Source organism: Terrapene carolina, unplaced genomic scaffold (genome assembly GCF_002925995.2).
Source record: "Terrapene carolina triunguis isolate 2854851 unplaced genomic scaffold, T_m_triunguis-2.0 Scaffold238, whole genome shotgun sequence".
Taxonomy (NCBI): domain Eukaryota; kingdom Metazoa; phylum Chordata; order Testudines; family Emydidae; genus Terrapene; species Terrapene triunguis.
In genome coordinates, this window is record NW_020664589.1 from 9,688,226 (window position 1) to 9,709,116 (window position 20,891).

At 40.3% G+C, this 20,891-nt stretch overlaps 1 protein-coding gene across 1 annotated transcript in view; it reads right to left on the reverse strand.

Annotated features, from left to right (window-relative positions):
- AK8 (adenylate kinase 8) overlaps positions 1-20,891 on the reverse strand; it is a 104,245-nt gene that overhangs the window by 34,173 nt on the left and 49,181 nt on the right. The window contains exon 11 of the mRNA XM_026657324.1: positions 7,397-7,538. Coding sequence (XP_026513109.1) covers positions 7,397-7,538 — 142 coding nt within the window. The remainder of the gene's footprint in view (positions 1-7,396; positions 7,539-20,891) is intronic.

Genomic DNA, 20,891 nt, shown 5'->3' on the forward strand with positions numbered 1-20,891 from the left:
GATGCTATTCCACTCTCTTCCTCCAGTTTTTATCATGTGATCCAGGTTGGTGGCTTTTGGATTGCCAACATATATGAGTCACCAACTTTGCACTGGGACCTCCCGACACTTGATCATCCAGCAATCTTCATTGGAGATTTCAACAGTCACCACTGTGAGTGGGAGTATGCTGATTTGGATGACGACTGTAAACAGTTGATAGACTGGGAGATTAGCAACTTTGTGTTGATTCATGATGCAAAACAACGTGGCACTCTTGAAAGAGTACTCACCCAATCTTTGTTAGGTTAGTTCACTAGTTGGCCATCCACAACCAGTGAGTCATATAGTAGTTGATAACTTTCCTCACAGCCAACATAGAGTCACTCATCCATGTCAGGCTCCAGCTACCCATCGTTCAATCAAACATCAGCGGAATTTTCGTAAGGCATTTTAGGAAAAGTTTTCCAATGCTTTGGAATGTAGTGTGGTTACCATTCCGTCACATTGTATCCCAGTTGATGAAGCCTACTGCCAATTCCAAGGAGCCATTTACAAAGCCGTATTTTCAGTCATACCATGGGGCTGTCGACCACTTTACACTCCCTGCCTGAGTGCCAATTACCAAGCCTTTCTCAGGAAATTTGAATTATCTGGCAACCCAGACATTGCAGACCATCTGATTGAGTCTCTGGACACTGCCAGGCGCACTCGGTGGAAGGAATTTCTGGTGAAGCTTGACTTCACTTATGCCAGCTGGAATTGCTGGAACCTGATCAGCTGTCTGGGTGCTGCCCAATGACCTCCAGGCCAAAATCACCCACTGGTTAAGCCCAATGAGGTTGCAAGTCATCTACTGCAGGTAGCAAAGGTTCCTCTGGAGAAGCGATTTAGACACAAAGTATATGTCAAATGAGATCATCTTCAACGTCAGAATGTGGGCAGAAGTCAACCAGAACTATTTACAGTAATTGAGTTAGATAAGGCCCTTAACTCCAGCAAACCAGGAACAGCATCAGTGTATGATAACATCTTGCTGGACTTCCTTAAGCACCTTGGACCAATGGTGTCACAGTGGCTCACTAATTTCTATATACGGGTCATTAATGAAAAGAAGCTACCACACACTTGGTGTCAAGCAAAGATTATTACCATTCTCAAGCCGGGCAAGGACCCCCCACAACATGGTGAGTTACCGCCCAATATCCTTCTGTCAGTGTGTTTTAAGGTGTTTGACCAATTTCCTCCAACAAATTACTCTGGAGTTGGATGATATCTTGCAGGTTGAGCAGGCCAGGTTCAGAAAAGGACATAGCACTTGTGATCAAATCTTGGCATTGACCACCTTTATCGAAAACAGTTTTCAACAAAATCTAAAGACAGGATCAGTCTTCCCGGATTTGACCACTGCTTATGACATGGTTTGGCACAGAAGTTTTCTGTGTAAACTCTCTGGAGTTGCCCTGTGTTGGGTGGTCGAAGTAGCAGAGCTCTTCCTCCAAAACAAGCAGTTCAGAGTAAACGTGGGTGACCATTGCAGTTCCTGGAAGTGTCAGATTAACGGTCTCCCTCAAGGTTCAGTTCTTTCACCACTACTGTTCAATGTGTACATCAACGACTTGCCAGAAACACTCTCGCGCAAGTTCACCTATGCCAATAACATCTGCTGCTGCTAGCAAGCTCAGTCCTTCTCAGAAATTGACAAGGTCCTGAATGATGATATGAAGCTCATGGCAGACTATTGTAGTCGATGGCGCCTGCAGCTAACTTTTCCAAGATGGTTTCTAATGTATTTCATCTGCATAATGTAAGCGCAAGCCACGATGTTAAATATTTTCTTAAATGGCCAACACTTGCAGCACAACCCAAACCCGGGTTACCTCAGCATGACATTGGATAGGTCTTTGATGTGCCGCAACCACTTTAAAAAGACAGCAGCCAAACTTAGCATTCAGAACAATTTGCTCGGAAAACTGGCTGGCTCCACCTGGATGCTTAGAATATCAGCCCTTGCCCTCTGCTATTCAGCAGCAGAGTACTGTGCTCCTGTCTGGTGTCACTCATCTCACACGAGCCTGGTTGATGCAGAACTTAACGAAGCTATGCACATTGTTACCGGGACTTTACATGCAACTTGTTGCCATGGCTGCCAATACTTAGTAACATAGCAACGCCCCATATTTGCCATGAGGGGGCTTCCATCATGCTCCTGGCCAATATCTGTGAGAACAGCAACTTGCCTCTGTACTCAGACCTCGTCAACCACCTGCCAGTTTGCCTGTTTATTCGAGAGGCCCTTTATGGACACTTCTATAAATAATAATAATTAACTCCAGCAACTTGAACTCCTGAGGAACTGTCCTTTGACAAAGGCTACTATGGTCAACAAACAAGGTTGTCTGTGCTTTTGCTGCCTGTGAGTAGATTACAGTACTGTATAGTTACATAATTTTTTTACAAGACTATGTGGGTCTCTGATAACTTTTTAAAACAAACATGTTTGAAAGATAACAATCAACTCTTGTGCATGAATGTTGCTGATCTATTAGGGCAGGTTTGTTTACTCCTTGGCACACCTTATGATTACAGCATTTTAAAGATGTGAATCCAATACTGTGCTTTTAAGTTACGTTTTTGATGGTCTTCTTCAGGTTCCCTAGAAGATCCAGATTCTCTCTTGAATGCTCTGGATATGACAGATAGGAAAACCTATTTGAGCTTTCTTCCTGCCCAAGATACCACATCACAGAACTAGTGAGAAGGTAGAGAATGCTAGCGAAGGGGGTTGTGTGTTGAATCAAATGATCTTGGTGGTGGAAGCATGAGAAAGAGAGAGACTGTATCAAGGCACACACATTCTCAGCCACTTTAACAAACTGCCAACAAAAGCCAGACCACAGGATCACCAGTGGTAGAAAGTCCACCAGAGGGAGGCTGTGGTGGCACAAGGTGATCACAACCTCCTTTCTCTCAGGGACTTACAAAGAGCTAGAGCTCACAAAAAGTGAGCAGCCCAGACTAGGGAGCTGGGCATGGCCAGGGAATCTAGGAGCTGCAGGATTTAGAGCATTCCTACACCTGGCTTGGCCTGCATGCTTCCTACAGAGTCCACAGCAGAAATGAAAGGGAAGCCACATCTTTAATGAAGGATGCTAACATGCCAATAGGAACTGTAGCAGGAGTCATGTTTTAGCATAAAAATAGCGTGGCGTTTAATGCAGAAAATTTGTTTCCTCTTGCTCAGATCAATCAAATGGATTATGGATTATACTCAAACTTAAATAAATAAAAAGAGACATTTTTGGATTGAGTCCATGCATGGAAAGATATAGTCTAAAAATAAATTATTAGGAAAGTTATGAATGGTAGAATACAGGGGTTTTGACTTACCACCTCAATATTTACAGTATGATCAATAACAATAAGGTAACAAAAAGAGGGGTTGTTTTTACCAGCTTTGAAGGGTGGGGGAAAAGGCATTGATAACAGGCATATAATACAGGCTTATCGGGTCTTGAGCTAAAGGGTCTTATGCTACTTCTTTTTGAGTCCATATCCACTGAATCAATATATGATATTCATGACGCAAAGCAATTTTTCAGTGCACCTTCAGTGAAATGGGACGTTCTATTCCTTAGCAAGCACAGACAAATGCAGTCAGTTTGTAGACAAATGTGCTCTCATACACTCAGTTGATGTGACTGTGTTCATTGTCATTATATTTAGAATTGACTGAGACAAGCTGTGCACCAGTTGGGAGCTGAAGTTAATAACAGGAGATATATAACAGTAATAGCCTACATTGTTGCTGGTGAACTTTATTTCAGCTGTAAGTTTGGCAAAGAGTTGTAGCTCTGTTTTACTCAATGTGTACTTTTGTAGAAAATCCAAACTTGATATTTTCATTTGGCCTGTGGTTTTCTCTAGATTGTTTGGAGAACAATTTCCCCCCCCCCCGCCCCCAGACCTAGTTCATAGAGGTTTTACTGTATCTTAGAAACATCCAGAGTTGTACAATCTACTTTCTATTTTAGCTCGAGTAATAAAAGAACAAGAGCTAGAACTGACATTTGCAACTGCTTTGATAAAGGACTACACTGAACCCTTAACACCAGCAGTCCTGAGCATCTGATGCTAACCTGTAACTATATCTGGACTCTCATTTACTGCAGACTCTAAGGGGTTAACAGTCTTCCTTTACTAGGAGGCTGAGAGACCACTAATAGATTCAGCTTCTTATTTGCCCTAAAGGCTGCCACAGTTCAACACGATTAGGATCCTGTCCACTTAAGCTATAACTGCATCATAAGGAGGAATGTAGAAGGCAACGCATGTGTTCTCCGAGTACAGAAAGACTGGTGCTACAGGAGGACATTTCTGTCTGATAGAATACAGGTTTCCCTGCACCAGTCTGCAGGCTAGTCTTGCTCTATGGTAAATACTAATTTTTAAAAAAAATCTAATACCTTAGATTTGCAATGTGAAAATGAATTATTTTCCTCCTTGTTCTAGGGCAGTTCTTTGGATGCAGTGGCTGATGCTGTATGCACTTTTTTTATTATTACATTTTAACAAACTTTATAGCCCATTTTGTTTGTTTTCAAATAACTTTATTTTCTTTCTTTTTTTCCATCAATTACTAGGTTTGTTTCTCTTTCCATAAGATGGAGGAGTCAGGAGACTGATGCCGCTCAATGGTGTATAATTTAGTATTATGTGCACTAGGTTTATGTGGTGGGAGTCTGATAAAACATAGTATTTGAACACTAACCATTTATTAGCTCTAAGGAACAGATTTACGACTTGACAACCAGACAATAACTCTGTTTTCTGATCAGCCAAAGAGGTCTACTTTGAGTTCAAAACACAGAGTAACGTACCCTTTCACAAATAATTTTGTTTACTGATGTGACTAGATTTTAATAATAAACTTGATATATATGTAAATTTATTTTAATTTAATTTCATCTACAGAGCCCTCCTAAAATGAGACTTTGTAGGTTGTTTTGTGTCTGATTTATAGATTTCTGCATTCTATTCCCAGATTGATTTCAAGGCTATAATTCTATCCGGATTTTCTACTGATGTCAAAAACACCACCACTGCAGATAGTGTTTTATAACTAGCATCACAAGAGAAACTAAATTACAGCCCTTCTATTCCGTGCTGCTATATGTCCTTTGTTTATAATCTCTCTTTCTTTCTGTATATACCTGGTACTTCAGTTTCATGGAAAAAAATCAACTCCAAAATCAATCAGGTTAGCATGATATCTGTTTTTGTCCCTTACTTCAACCCTTGTGTAAAACAGTAAAAGGCCAAAGTCTGTACTGAAATACATACATGCAGCTTCTATTAAAGCCGATGGGAGTTGAGTGCATGGATCAGAGTGGAATTTTCATATCTAAGCCTTTATACACCAGCCACTGTTATGTGCATTATTAGGCCCTGATTCTGCAAACATGCACAGTGAATTAAATGGGAATATTCACATGCATACATCTACTTATAAGTAGGGCTCTGTGTCTGTCATGGAGATCGCGGAAGTCATGGATTCCGTGACTTTCCGCTACCTCCGTGACTTCTGCAGCAGTCAGCGTGACTGACTCCAGGGCTGCCCAAGCAGCTGGCCCAGGCAGCCCCGGGGACAGCCACACCAACTGCTGCTGGAAGGGCAGCTAAGATTTAGTCAGGGGTATATAGTACAAGCCATGGACAGGTCACGGCCCGTGAATTTTTGTTTATTGCCCATGACCTGTCCATGACTTTTACTAAAAATACTCATGATTAAATTGTAGCCTTACTTATGGTCATGTATACAGACTCAGTCCCTTAATTGTTTTTGTTTATGAATGCACCTTCCAGGAAATGTTATTATTTAACCTAATCTGACACAGGTTTAAGCATCTTCTCCTCTTTATCTCAAATCATCAGGAAACTGGTTTCTCTTTAAAAATATTTGTTTTCAATAATTTTTCTATACCAAAGACTTTATATGAAAACAACACATTCCCTTCTCTTTCCTTGCCACATCCACAATACCTCCTCTCCCAACTCAATCCTACCCTTTCACCTCCTTCCACTGTAGCCTTGGATAGCAGCCATATGGAAAAACAGCTGGGGGAAGGAGAGATTTTGGGAGTTTCGTGTTGTGTTAAACATTTTTGCATGTGAATTTCCTTTTTCATGGTTAGCTCTGGAAGTGTAGGAGCTAAGAATTTCTAACGTGCTTTTGTGATGGCCACCATCTTGGTCAATACCGAAGTACTGGAACCATGGACCTCCTGAGGTGAAAGCAGGAATCTTAACAGCTCGAACTGAATAGCCAGGAACTCTAGCTGAGAGCTGTAACAGACTCCCATCCTCTGTGGACCAGGCCCAGAGAGTGCCATATATTATTTTCTCAAGAGGTTATAACAGTTCTTTTATGATGTTTGAGTAGTTTCTGCCCCAAGAACTCATGTCCCTTATGCTATGTTCCTGAACATTATTTTAATAACCTAAAATCAAATACAAACATCACATTGTCTTCATTATTCCACATAAAACAAAAAGACACTGATCTCATAGTGAGGTCCCAGCCATGCCAATATAATTCTAGGAGATCACACCTATACAGATGTAAGCAGCTGTAATTTACACCCAGCTCTAACAAAATATACGCACTGCATATAGTCCAAATTTAACCCCTTCTTGGGGTCTGGCTTTAATGATAAACCATCACAAAACAAATCTCAACCTCAGCTTGCTCCCCAAGTTTGGCTGTCCCTAGGGTTTCCCTGTAGGACATCTCTGTTCTAGCCTCTCTCTCTCTCTAACAGAGAAGCTCCAAACCCTTTTTATAACTCTGGCTGGAGTTAACAACATTCATCTGTCACTATGATTCCACAGTAATTATCCTGCATCTTTATGCAGGGTTCAAGCACCTGTCTTTGGGATGACTCAAAAGGGGAGCCCTCATTCCTGTACAAAGTCCTAGAGTCTGTTATAACGAGCATAATAGCCAGACTCTGTGGTTTAAAGTTCTCAAAGTAATAATGACGCACCTAGTTCTAAGTATAAGTATCTTCTCTAAACTTGCAGGGTGGGATTTTCTGAAGCCCTCATCATTGGCCTAACTCTGCTACCACTGAAATCAATGGTAAAACTCCTCCTATTGACTTCAGTGGGACCTGAGTTCTTTTGAAAATCCTTCCCTTAGACTCCTGGCTCAATCAAAAAAGTGGATCACCTAAAGAAGGAGCGTTTACCCATACAAAAACTGACTCTTCAGTGAGCCAAGAAAAAACGGATAAAAGGAATCAAATGCTTCTATGAGAATCAGACTTTTTTCTCTCTCATATTTGATAAAGGTAGGTAAGAACAACAAATAAACAAGAACACATATTGTTATTAAAAACATTTTTTAAAGTTTTACCTGTTTGGAATAATTCCTGCTCTTTCCATCTGTTCTGCCTGATCCAAATCTTTTGGGAAACCATGTAGCACCCAACCGTCAGTCATGCAGTCTAATCTGTTGAGACGATCTGTCAGTAACTTTAAAACGATGTTGTCTGGGACTGGAGAGAATTAAAAAAAACAAAACCCACCACTTATTTTGTTTGTCAAATCTCAGCGCTAAGCAGACAGCAGAATGCTTCTTGTTAGCCTATGAAGTGAATTTAGATACAAAAAAGTTATTAATGTTTGAAAGCTGTAAGCTTTTTGAGTAGGGACTATCATTTACTGTGTGTGTACAGTGCCACAGTGGGGCTTCAAACTTGTTGAGGGCTTCAGGACAATCACAATGTAAATAATAAATACTGCCTACAAAAGCATGCAGAGTAATTTTTCTTATGAACAGTTAGCTATGGATATCTAGATTATCCATATTTTAGCTTTCTACTGTGTGACATGACCACATAAGACCTGCATAGGCAATGATGTACATTGGATTAAATACCTACTTTGTAAAAAAAAGTATTTGAACATATTTAACATAGCAGGTCATAGTGGCTCCTCTACAGCAGTGCCTAGTGTATATTCTGGCCTTAAGCTTTCCTGTAAAAATAATTATTATTTTCTAGTCTTTGACCGAAAGATAAATTTCCAAATGTGATACAACTGTAAACTGTGGCAGTGTTGTCTTCCTCAGCTTGCAGAGTTCTAGCGCCTCTGTTGCTGTTTCTGTTTACAAGGCTCTGATTGGGTTCACAACTGCTGTTATTTAACAAAGTAAACCTTTGTTTTAATTTTATAGGACAGAGGAGAATGGAGGGATGGCTCACTTTTCACTATACCCTTCATAATCTAAACTACTTCAATCAAGATACTCCATTATCATTGCTTAGTCCTACTGATTTATTGAAGAATTAAATTAGTGGACTGAACAAGGACTATTGCCAAACTTCCAAGGGCTGATCTGATGTATTAGGTTTAGAAGCAAATAACCCAACTAGCCCCATGAAAGTGGTTAGGGAGGGGAGCATGATCAGAAACACCTATTAGGAGTCATTTCATGGGCAAACATCTAAAACAATTTTTAAAAAGCAGAGACAGTGCCTCCTCTTGTATTTGCACAGTGTCTAGTACATTAGGGGTGGGTCCTATCGGAAACAAAGAAGAATAATGGATTGCCACATAAATCCATAACATGGAACAGATATTTTATTATTCACCCTGCCATAGCATTTGCATACAACAGTACAGTGGGAAGTTTTCATATCAGAGTATGTGTTTCAGATCTATAATGCTGGGACTCACCTTTGCAGCAAATGGACAGGTGCACACCTGTATTTCAGTTGGGTACATTACCATTGACACGATACTATCACAAGTGCTGGGTACTGCAGGACACACTGAATAGTCCCTATTTCTAGCAATTTTTAAAGAATGGAATCTCCATTGCATCCCACTTTCTATTCCCAAAACTTCAACATCATCCACAAGGGAAAAATCCATTCAGTCCCAGTTGTTGGGAAGTCTTGTTTCCATTGACTCTTGTAAATCTATGATAGCTGCCACTCCATTTCCAGCACCAGTACATGCTGATTCTCTCATTTTTCAGAGCCTTCAACCCTCAGCCATGACATTCACCACTTTTCCTTTTGGAATTGAATCATTGAGTTTACAGAATTGCTCTCAGGCTTCAATGTACCAGCAAAAATGAAAGAAAACCATAGGGAATTAATTAGAAAACTGATTAGTGTATTTATTGAGGATACGCACTTCACACTAACAAGTTAAGGATAGTACTCTTCTCTAAAAAGCATCTGCTAAAAGAAAACTGCAATGGAATATAATATTTTCCAGTCACCTGATCCCATGTAAAATGACAAAATCACAAGAGGTACTTCTGTAAAATGCCAGAATGAAGAAAGAAGCAGCCATATTGTCAGACTGATGATATATATAACAAGAGGACGATCAGAGCTGCATCCAGAGACACAAGGAATAGACACTGGTTGGCTTTTTTGTGGGGGAGGGAATAAAGGTAAATTATTTATTTTTTCCAGGAGTTTTACAGATTAACACAAAACTGAAAAAGCCCAGGACAAAAATTAAGAAATCAGCTAAAGAGAAGCGATGGAAATTTCCTCCTGTTCCCTGCATCTCTGGCTCGAGGACTGGACTTTCTGTCTTGATATTCATGACGCCTGCAGTAATCATCTTCAAAATAGGTTTACACAGATGCCCAATTCATATCAATGGAAATTTTTAAAGATTCCTTAAAATGTTTCACCACTACTTCATAAAGGAATTAAGTGATACTGTATCACTCTTCACTGGAGCCCCATTACTGATGTAGAACACCGTTTCATGCAGGATTCCAGAGGCAGCAGCTGGCAAGAGCTCTCGCTGGCTCCAATAAGGTGACTAGGGAAAAAGAGGGAGCAGCATAAGGCCTGGGAGATGGTACAGAGGAACAGGCTGGTACACAGCATCCCAGCCCTCCGGCAGATCTCAGGGATCCTCAGATTTAAGGTGCCAAGTCTTTACTTCTTGCATAGTGGGAGGGAAAATCCCCAAGCCCTAAAGCAAAAATTCAAAAGAAACTGTGAAGGGAACATTGTGGAATTATTCCTGGCCCTGGCCACCTTCCGCAAGTCTTTAATTTGAGCGAATGATCAGATTCCAATTCTTAGGTGACGGTTTCTTTTGGCCAGAGTGTAGCAGCCATAAGATAAAAAGGGAAAATTCTACTGTAGGGTGAACCAAGAATCCATCAGTTAATGGTGTGACTTTTGTGCAATGTACTAGACATATCTGCAGTGATAAAGAATATATCAAGTATATCGTGAAACGTTGCTAATTTCAAAGCCGTGTCACTAGATAACAGCAACACAAATGGATAGCCATGAATCACTTTATATATTCAGTACAGTACATATGTACATAAACACACACCAGTATATATGTTTACATGTTTTCTTGTGTCTAAGTTTGATGGTGAGAAATGAAGCATAAACAAGTCAGACAGCAGGCTCTACTGATTAGAAAACATAACTATCACTTTTATACATTAGGGGAAGATAGCTTGTAGGCATTACAAAGTACATCAGCCACCCTTGAACAGAAATAGTCACAGTTAAAGCAGCTGCTTTAAAACTGTAACATCCTTGGCAGACAAAAAAAAAAAAAAAAAGGAAAAAAAAATCCATATTATTCTTACTTCCCTGTGGTACAAACAGAGTAGTAGATAATGAAGAACTGTGGGGTATGGAATTCCTTTTCACTCATGTGGAACTCTCTGGTGATTGCGAGGGAAATTACTAACCTGTAATTGGAGTGATACACAGTCTCTAGATAACTAGCCTTGGATCCGCTGGCCTCAAGCGTATGACCAAGAGTGCTTGCTAGCAAAGTAGAATTTAGAGCCGTTCTGATGAGGCAGTCAATCTACATGCTATAGGGGGATTATGAAGCACATGAGCTTTGAATAATCTTTTTTTTCCCCAACCTAAACTTGTGTGAGTTTCCAACTCTGTCTCTGAGAGTTGGGCGAATGCAGCTCTAGAGAGGTTTCTTATCTTTACAGAAGTCCAAATATACGAGACTTTTAGAGATTTCCACTTGTGGAGATTGTTAGCCAAGAAGGATGTCCCTATTAAGTATCGTGGAAACATATCTCCATTAGCTAGTGAGATCAAGACACAGAGATGAAGTTCAGCCACTAGCACAGAATCTGCAAGGCAGCAGAACCACAATGATGTCTCTACATTGGGACAGGGGTAAGTAGCTGTGGACAAGGAACCAAGGGTGCTCCATAATCTGTATACGTGGCAGAGCAGGGCTGGCCCCACACAGAAGTGCAAAGATCAAGAATTTATACTGATCCTGAAGAAAGAATAGAGGAATATCCCTAATATCTTCCAACAAAGCATATGTAGAAGATCTCCAGCAATGGCTGGAAGTTGAAGCTAGACAAACTCAGACTGGAAATAAAGCATACATTTTTGAGAGAGAGAGTAATTAACCATTGAAACAACTTACTATGGGTCGTGGTGGATTCTCCATCACTGGCCATTTAAAAATCAAAATTGGATTTTTTTTTTCTAAAAGATCTGCTCTAGGAATTATTTGGGGGAAGGTCTCTGGTCTGTGTTACCCAGGAGGTCACACTAGATGATCACAGTGGTCCCTTCTGGCCTTGGAACCTATGAATATGGTGATATGTATGATAAGTACCAATGGGAGTCCCTCATCTCGGAACCATACATTGCATTATCTGCATTATCCTGTGATGTTTAGCTAAGGAAGTATGCTCTTTGCTTTGCTGTGCATTCCTGCCAAATCAGGATCAATGCTTCATGCCAGAAAACTTAGCATGTTTCCATTATCACAGTCACTGACACAGTGGACACATGACCTGTGTCTTACAGCTGAACTCCTTGAATTAGACATAAAGACTGAATCAGCCTCTTGACCTAACAGGTGATCCAATCAATTGAAGGATGAGGCACGTTGGCAGGGTGGTGTGGGTAAAGTGTGAACTGCTGCTCTTTGTGCTGTAACCATTCTGTGAATAACAAGAGAACTTCAGTCTCTAGGATAGTCAATCAGCACTTTTCATGAGTACTAGTTTTCAGACATTAGAGTACAGCACAGACACTCATGATCAGAACATAATATAGAACGTTTAATGCATGTCACCACATACACTTGCAGCAGTCTGCTATAAAGTAGCCAAAACAGTAGGAAAAGTTGATGGGTATACAAGGGAAGTCATGAGCCTGCCATTCATCCCAAAGGACTGCAGACTTTCCCACAAAGTCCCCACTGATGAAACTCCTGGGAATGTGGCCTATAAGCTTGCTCCCTTCACACAAAAAAAAAGAGAACAGAAGTGCGGATCAGTTAACAAAATTTTATCTTTATTGGCTGCTAAAGGTAAAAGGAGTGAGGGATAGTTCAGTGGTTTGAGCATTGGCCTGCTAAACCCAGGGTTGTGCGTTCAATCCCTGAGGGGGCCATTTAGGGATCTGGGGCAAAAATCTGTCTGGGGATTGGTCCTGCTTTGAGCAGGGGGTTGGACTAGATGACCTCCTGAGGTCCCTTCCAACCCTGATAATCTATGATAGCGAAGAAGTGGTACATTAAGGACAGAAAGAACAGGAGTACTTGTGACACCTTAGAGACTAACAAATTTATTTCAGCATAAGCTTTCGTGGGCTACAGCTCACTTCTTCAGATGCATAGAGTGGAACACACAGACAGAGGCACCGAGGTTCAGTAGAGGCTGTGCAAGTGAAGTTGTGGTGGAAGGTTTCTCTCATGAAGACCTACAGAGGAGCGGTGCAATCAAGCATTTCTCATGCACATCAGGAAGGAAGGAAATATATTACTTGGGAGGCTGCATTCAAGTGCTACCCCTCTATGCATTCAAGTTCAAGTGCTTCTTCAGAGATACAGTAAACTTTATTAAATCACCTTGCCAGTCAGCTCCAGAGTGAAACAGTAGAGCAGTAGTTCTCAACTCAACTCAACTAGCTGTGTGCTAGAGGCCTTTGGGCTGCCTGGCATGGTGGGGTCCGGGGTCAGGGCTGTCAGCCAGCCCTGCACAGTGGGATCTGGGGTCCCTGCCACCCGGCCCGCCACCCATGGTTCCACTCCTGGCCCCACTCTGTGGAGGGGTCTCTGGGTGGGAGGAGCTGGGCATAGAGGTCTGGGAGGTTCAGGGGGGACAGGGACATTGTGGTTCTCAACCTGCAGCCCAGGTAACACATTGTGGGCCATAATGATAAATAGGTTGAGAACCACTGCATTAGAGGGTGCGCATAAGCCAAGACTCTGGATCCACAAAGGATACTTTTGTAAAACTGGTAAAATTCACATGTTCCAAGCTGAACACCTCATATTTCAAATGATACCTCCCCAATATCTTTTCCTTTAAAACGCAATGTTGAAAGATACTGACTCACTTCTCCAAATCTACAAATCCTTGATTCCAAGTACAGTACAAATACATTTGCAGGAATGTGTCCTGTCAGTTTTGTGCAGCAGCAGAAAGTTTAAAGTCCCTTTGATAATACTGTCCATATAGCCTTTATCATTTCCTTAGACAGAGATTTTTCAGTTAGGTCTAAAGTCTTTCACTGTTAATTCAGATGCCTGAGGCCTGATCTCAATGTTTGACAGTTAACATCTTGCCCTGAGTATAAACCACTGCCAAGGGCTACTTCCTTGGATTGTCCTGTCAACTGTAAATTTAGCAAAGTGTGAGATATGAATATCGTATTGTTCCAAGAGCATCAGATTACCCACATTGGATAATTTTATTTGGTTCTTTGTGGGAAGCCTTCAGTTTTCTCACTGACCTCAGGGTTGTTAGAGTTCATATTCATTTAGGTTTTTTTTAAATGTGCTAAAGAGAGATTTAAACAGTGATTTATTTACTGTGGTGTAGGCTGACCAATACCTTCATTCAGCCTTGCCAATGCACCAGATTTATGATGATAGAAGGATTTTCTCACCATATATTATGCACTGTATTTCACCTCATAGAATATCAGGGTTGGAAGGGACCTCAGGAGATCATCTAGTCCAACCCCCTGCTCAAAACAGGACCAATCCCCAGACAGATTTTTACCCCAGTTCCCTATACAGCCCCCTCAAGGATTGAACTCACAACCCTGGGTTTAGCAGGCCAATGCTCAAACCACTGAGCTATCCCTCCCCCCCAAAAACCTAAATACATACAAATAAATATAATTCTTCAGGATTCCAATGGTAACTCAATACAAAAAGGAATAGCTATAGGAGCAAGGGATGATTTTTGTTCACATGCACAGAGTTGTTCATAGAAGGAATTTCCTCCCCACACCAGTATTGGGGAGTTTTCACCTTCTCCAGGAACATTGAGCAGGAACACATGGGTGAGTAACACATGTTCAGTTCCCTGCACTCGCAGGGGGCACAGGGCATCAGACATCAGTGAACAGCAGTCATCTAGTCTTCTGTTTCTTTGAATGTGAATTTATTAATTCAGAGGCTCATATACAGCCTACCTCGACTCCCGGGGTATGTGCATGGACTCAGATATGACTCTCTAGAAAACTCAAGAAGCTTTGAAGATGACTCCCAAAGCTACATTCAGTATAAAGGCCACAATATATTGCAAGGAGGGTTATATAAATTAGTCTTTCCATTGGAAACTAAGCTTTGGACTTTTCAAGTGGCAGCTAACACATAGTATGGTGGTAGCGAAACAACCATTATTTCCTTAACACTGAAGCTGCATTTATGGTTTTGAGCCCCCTCAATTGGTGCTTTCATAAGCTCCTCACTGATATTACCAGAAATCATGACTACTGTAGATGCCTATGATAGTAATAAACAGAACAGCGATCACATTAGGCAAGGATTTTTTCGATCCTGTTGTTTGTTATTTACTGCCACCTGCTGGTAAAATGAGATTACTGCAACACAAGCTAATCACTCTAGACAAGGTATGGGAAAAGGCAAGTTAAATTATGAAATGGAGACGATCCTGTGTGGAAGTTTAAATTATGCATTTCTGCAGAATCTCATCAGGTTAAGGCTGGAACAAGAAAACACGACTTGCCATAGAACTGACTCTTATTTGTCTGCAACCGACAATAGAGTCCCACAGTATTATATGCCTATCAACAGCATGGAATTTTGGCTAATTTACAGGAACTGTCAGAGATACTTCTCAATAGCTCTGTTAGCCTCCTTTAAGTGCAGAGATCTTAGAAGCATTTCTATCTATTCATTCTGAAACCACTTTTAATCTGGTTAAGAGAAAATTTAATAAATAATAACCAGTATTTATGTAGATTTTCAAAGCACTGTGCAACATAAAAACAAAATTAAAAAAAACAAGAAACACTCTTACTGTATGCTCATATTCACTATCCCTAGCTATGCTGATGTAGGACTTGTCATCAGAATTAGAATAATTATTTGTATATAATAAAATAAAATATAATAATCTAAATATTTCCATTCTACAGTCTCAGCTTTTTACCTCTTGGGACAAATGTGAAGCTTTTAGATTCCTAAGGTTTTACAGAGATAATATGATATAATTTTGGGCTTTAATTTTGGGGTTTTTTTAAATAGAAAGCAGCTATATTAGAGTTGAAGTGAAAATATTTATAAAAGACATTTAAGATCTTAAAATCATGTGTAGAATTAAAAATTACAGGACATATATTTTAAATAAAAGGAGTTAACCCTTCTTTTTCTCAGCTGCCAAGCATGAGTTTTGGGAGTCTTTGTTTGCCCCATTACATGTTATGATATTCTTCACGCTTAAAGAACTAAGAAAGACAGCTCCCTGTCCTGATGTAGCTATTAGTGATATCCTTAGCTATTACAGGAGAAACAGAGAAATCCAAACTCAAGGGCTGGTACATAAAAAGCTACTGTTTCTCTTTAAAATATTATTTGAATTTTTCCAGTTCCAACCAAAGACACAAATTCTTCCCCATTTACACCTGGGCATCTTACTGAAGATCATAGGGATTGTGACTGAAGGAAGAATTTGGCCTGCAGAATCTTTCCTGCTGATGGTGATGTGCAGGAAGGAAAGAACCTAGGCCAGCACTTGCAAAAACTATCTTTTGACTTCTAAACTGAACAAGCTTGATAAGGGGTCATTAATACAATAAATCTGGAACCCCACCGGGCCATTTTTACGGTCACTTGGAGAACAGAATGGCTTGTTCATGTTAATACAATGCTTTGAAAATATACAGTGTTATGTAAGAGCTAACTATGTTTTTTAAACCTCTTTAAAAAAAAAAAAAGCATTTCAGTTTCACATTAAGGCCTGATTCTATATAGATGGCTCCTAATGAAACATACCCACAGAATTTAATTTTTAACATTTACAGAATAAAAATGGTGGCTGCCAAAATGTGATATGCTTTCCCCTTCATAGGTGTCTTATAAATTGATGTGATTACTTAACCCCTCCCGGAAAATACAATTTGGTATTAAAAACAAAAACAGAACAGAAACCAAATTAGCAGTCTAGTGCTCATGAGCCACTGGTTTAATCAGCTGGGCAGGATGGAGAGTAGTGGGAAGGGAAAGAAGATATTTGTCAGCTTCTCAAGAATTCTTGTAAACAAGAAGGAGTCAAATAAATTTTACATGATTAACACATAGCACTTAGCCTCTTCAAAGCTCTTTATGAACACAGGGCTCCATCCTATGAAGTGCTCAGCACCTTCAGTTCCTACTGACGTCAGTCAAGATTTAGGGCACTCAGCACATTGCAGATTGGGCCCACTGATATCAGTGGGAGTTGTAGACACTCATCACCTTGTAACATGCGTCCTATTCTGCACCCCTTATTTATGTGAATAGTTCCATTAATTTGATAGCACTTCTCATCTAAGTAAGGACCATTAATAGATGCTACCAAAATACAAATAATAATTTTAAATAAGGGTTGAGGATCAGGACCTGAGGCCATGATTGTACTTTCACTGAAGCCAATGGCAAAACTTTCATTTATGTCAATCAGAGCAGGCCCATTAACTAATTGATGCTCACATCTGCATTGGAAAATACCCTCACTAGTATCTATTTCCTCTGATCTGGGTTCCAAGATGGGATCTTCATTTTAACAGGATGATCTTTCGGATTTTTATTTCTTTGCTGAGTGATTCTCACCACGGCCCATTTCTGATCTGAATATTTGGTAACAGTATTTGTCAATTTTAGCTGGTCTGTGCTGAGCAGAAATAGAGCCAATAGATTCCAGGATATTAAATTAAAAGAAAAGTGGACACTAATTTCTCATCACTGAGACAATTCAAACACATAAGGAAAAAAAATAACAGCAAAACTCAGACAAGCAGAGGGACAACTTATAGCCCACATATATTGATGTACAACTCACTAGTCTATAACCTCTCCTCTTTTATTGAAACATTAGCATTTAAAAGGGAAAATATCTATATTTTAAAATGTTATTTTGTTCTTCTGACCACCAATTTTCTACTAGTGGAGAAAAAAAGGCTCCTACCTATTTTCCATAAAGAAATCTTTGTAGCAGTCCCCGTGGAAAAGTCAAAAGTTTGACTTGAAAAACGGAGCTACTTCAAAAGCATTGTCAAGCAGAGGTGAAGGGTTCTTAAAAATGTATAAATTAAAGTGTGGTGTGGTAATAAATATCTCTATAACTTTATACTGACTGTTTGTGATATAGATGTGTGTACAGACGGTCCGGATGAATGTACAGCCTGGGTATAAATAAAACTTTAATAAAATAGGAAATCAATCTGTTTATTAGTGACTGCTTGGACTGTATGTGTATGTGTATGTGCGTGTGTGTGTGTGTGAAAAATGAAAGAAAAGTGGAGAGTTTTTTTCAATAATAAAAAGGGAGTTGCACTGCAGGGCCCCTAAAGCTTGTGAAAAATTAAACTCGACGGATTCAAACTGTCCTATTTCCACTTCAAAAGAGAAGAGGCACTGAGCTCTTCCCAACTTATCTTCAAACGCCCAGCACCCTAGAAAGTTTCTTTAAAAAAAATAAAGTCTCTAGTTCCCCCAAGCACTGTACCCGTTACTGTAGCTGCTGTCTCTCCCTCTTCTAATTATACCCATGTGAGTCTATTAATCAACTTGTAAATTATTTAGAGAGCCATGCGCTGTCTTCAGCTAGTACAAACACACTGCATGCAAAGACTTGCTGAAAACCAATGGAGCTCCCAAAGGGTCTCTCTCCAATGTTCAGACAGCTTGCAGCTTGCCAGTACAACACTGTTAAAAACAAGAAATAACACTAAGCTTACCTCCTCAGATATCAAGATTTACTTCTCCTTTCAACGCTCAAGCTCTTTGCAAGTTTTTAACAAAAGAGAAAGCTGTTCTATTGTCAAATCTTTAGCTCACACTTAGTGATGAGAATATTAATTTACTGTCAAAAGAAATGAAGTGCTTCAGGGAGGCTGTGATCACCATCGCCAGGGGACCCCAACTTTCACAGACTGCACCAAAAGCACCCCTTTAAAATCGTGCCGATTAAAAAAAAAGCTACATTTGTATAGCAATACTTTGTATTTGTAATGTCAGAAATTAGGGAATCCCATATTTTATTCCCCCACATGGAGAATGCTATTGGGGACAGCTTCAGATATTACTATTTTATAAATAGAAAAGGTAAGGAGGGGAGGAAAGCAACACAGATTGTTTGTGTTTGACTCTAACAGGCTGCAAACAGTAGGATGTTTTCTATCTTCCACGAATTAGCTATCTTTACCATCTGAATCTTCCCTTTTGGTGGGAAAGCCATTATCCAAACTAACAGCACTTTTCCCAGCTGAAAAGCAGCATCTAGTTTTTTACATTTTGGTGCTTGCTTTGCATGGTTCTGTTTAATTTTTCTGGGCTCGGCTTATTGCAGTATTCCAAACAGGTATCTGAATTAGCAGTGATTCTTCCATCCCATCTCTCTGATAAACACATGCAACTGTTTGAAAGGTAAAGAATGACACATGAATTCCTTCTCATCTGAAGATTAACCCTGGTGTTCTCGTGATGACCTCACATCCCAGGAAATTATTGCTTTTATTTTTGTTAATAAAAACACACTCCTCACATACCAAACAGCAAGGATTTCAACTGAAAAATCGGATACACTTTTTTGCAGTTTTTAATGTCCTCCCAAGGTATCATATTCTGACAGGCATCTGAAAAATGGTGAACGTATATGCTGCAAAAGCAGCATCACTGTGCACCTGTATTGTGGCAGAGATCTGCTCCATGTGCAATCTAGCCCTACTACTACTACTAATAATAATCCAGGAAGGAGGTGGTAGCTGTTCATAAAGGTCAAGAGTGTATATGAATGGTCCCTATGCACGTAGATTCCTTGACTACGTCCCAGAAGGATGTGGGAGAGAGGTGGTCTGCAGAACAGCCTCTCCATAATATTTTGGAGGGAATCAAATAGATTGGATTAATGTGGGCCTTGTGCTGTTGTTGTTGGCTATGGGCTTTCTGGCATGAGCCAATGCATGGAGCAAGCAAATCTGGCTCAAAAAACGTGTCCTCCAAAGATATCCATGCAAAGAGTGAGAATGGTCAGCATTACCGTACCACTAATACCCAGTAACACAGTTAACTAAAAGAGGGAATGGAGAATTAGACTAACTGGATTTAGCTACAGAAAACTGGGATAAAACTCTAATACTGTCACTTTTCACACATAGTCAAGAGTAAATTTAGCAATAATTCATGTTTAACACTTGGTGAAAACACAAGATCAAAGAACCCCTAAGGAACAGTCAGTGCATTTCAGAATGGTTATCCAAAGGATGACTCTGTGGACATGACAGCCAGAAAGAATTTGGATGCTGAACTTTTGAGTGAAAATACATTTTGTAATTATCCAATGGGCACAAAGTGTAGAATAAGTGTCCTGGGAAATTACAAATTCATGGACTCAAGGACATTTATGCTGCCTTCAGTAAGCCAAATAAATCACCATGAACAACCTGGATGAGGCTGATAAAGCAAGGAGTTAGGAACTTCAGGAGAGTGTGACTGTAAGCAAATGCACAGAATAGAAATGTAGAGAGTTTGCTAGTGGCTTGAATAATAGAATTGTTTGAATATAAGATTGGGGTCCTCTTGTAGTACATGTAATATATTGAAAGGACAATCACAGGGAAAACATCCCCCGGCAATACCAAGAATAATTCTGATTGGTTTTGAATCTTTAAAAGCTAACAGAGAAACTGTGCTTATCTACCAGAACTTAAGAACTGGTATGAACCCAGATAAACGCCACTATATTGCTGGAAAGGAGAGTGTCAAGATTCTTCTGGTAGCACATAACTATATGATTTAGGGCTCAAATTTACCACGTAATGCATAGAGTGTCTCACCCCCACTCTGACCCCTTTACATCAGTAAAACGGCTGAAGCAATGCAAAGGGGCTCAAAAAGGCCTGACTGTTTGTGAGAGAATTCCTCTGGCACAGGAAGTGAAGAAGACAGCCACAGGCTGTCTTCTGAGGACTTTTCGCAAGGTCTGACATAAAGGGTTTGCCAGGGTGGGTCTGGAGGGGGGTGTTAAGAATGGAGCTACAGCACCTACAACTGTGAAGATTCTGGGCAGTGTTGTTGTCCATAGGCAGCCAGGGACAGGCTGCCATAACATAAACAGCCCCACAGCGCTGTCGGGCATGTCTACACTGCTCCTCAGTTCAGACTGTGAACAGCAATGTGCACCAAAGTGCTGCACTGTAACTCCCCAGTGTGGATGCTATGGGCACAGTTAAAGTTCCAGAGTTTGCACTATTCCCAGCTTTGCCACTGGACTGTAGAGTGACCTTGGGCAAGTCACATCATCTCCCTGCATCTCCGGTTCCCCATCTGTAAAATACAGATAATGCTACTTACGGCCTTTGTAAAGTTTCCCAAGGGAAGTGGTGGAAGCTCTATTG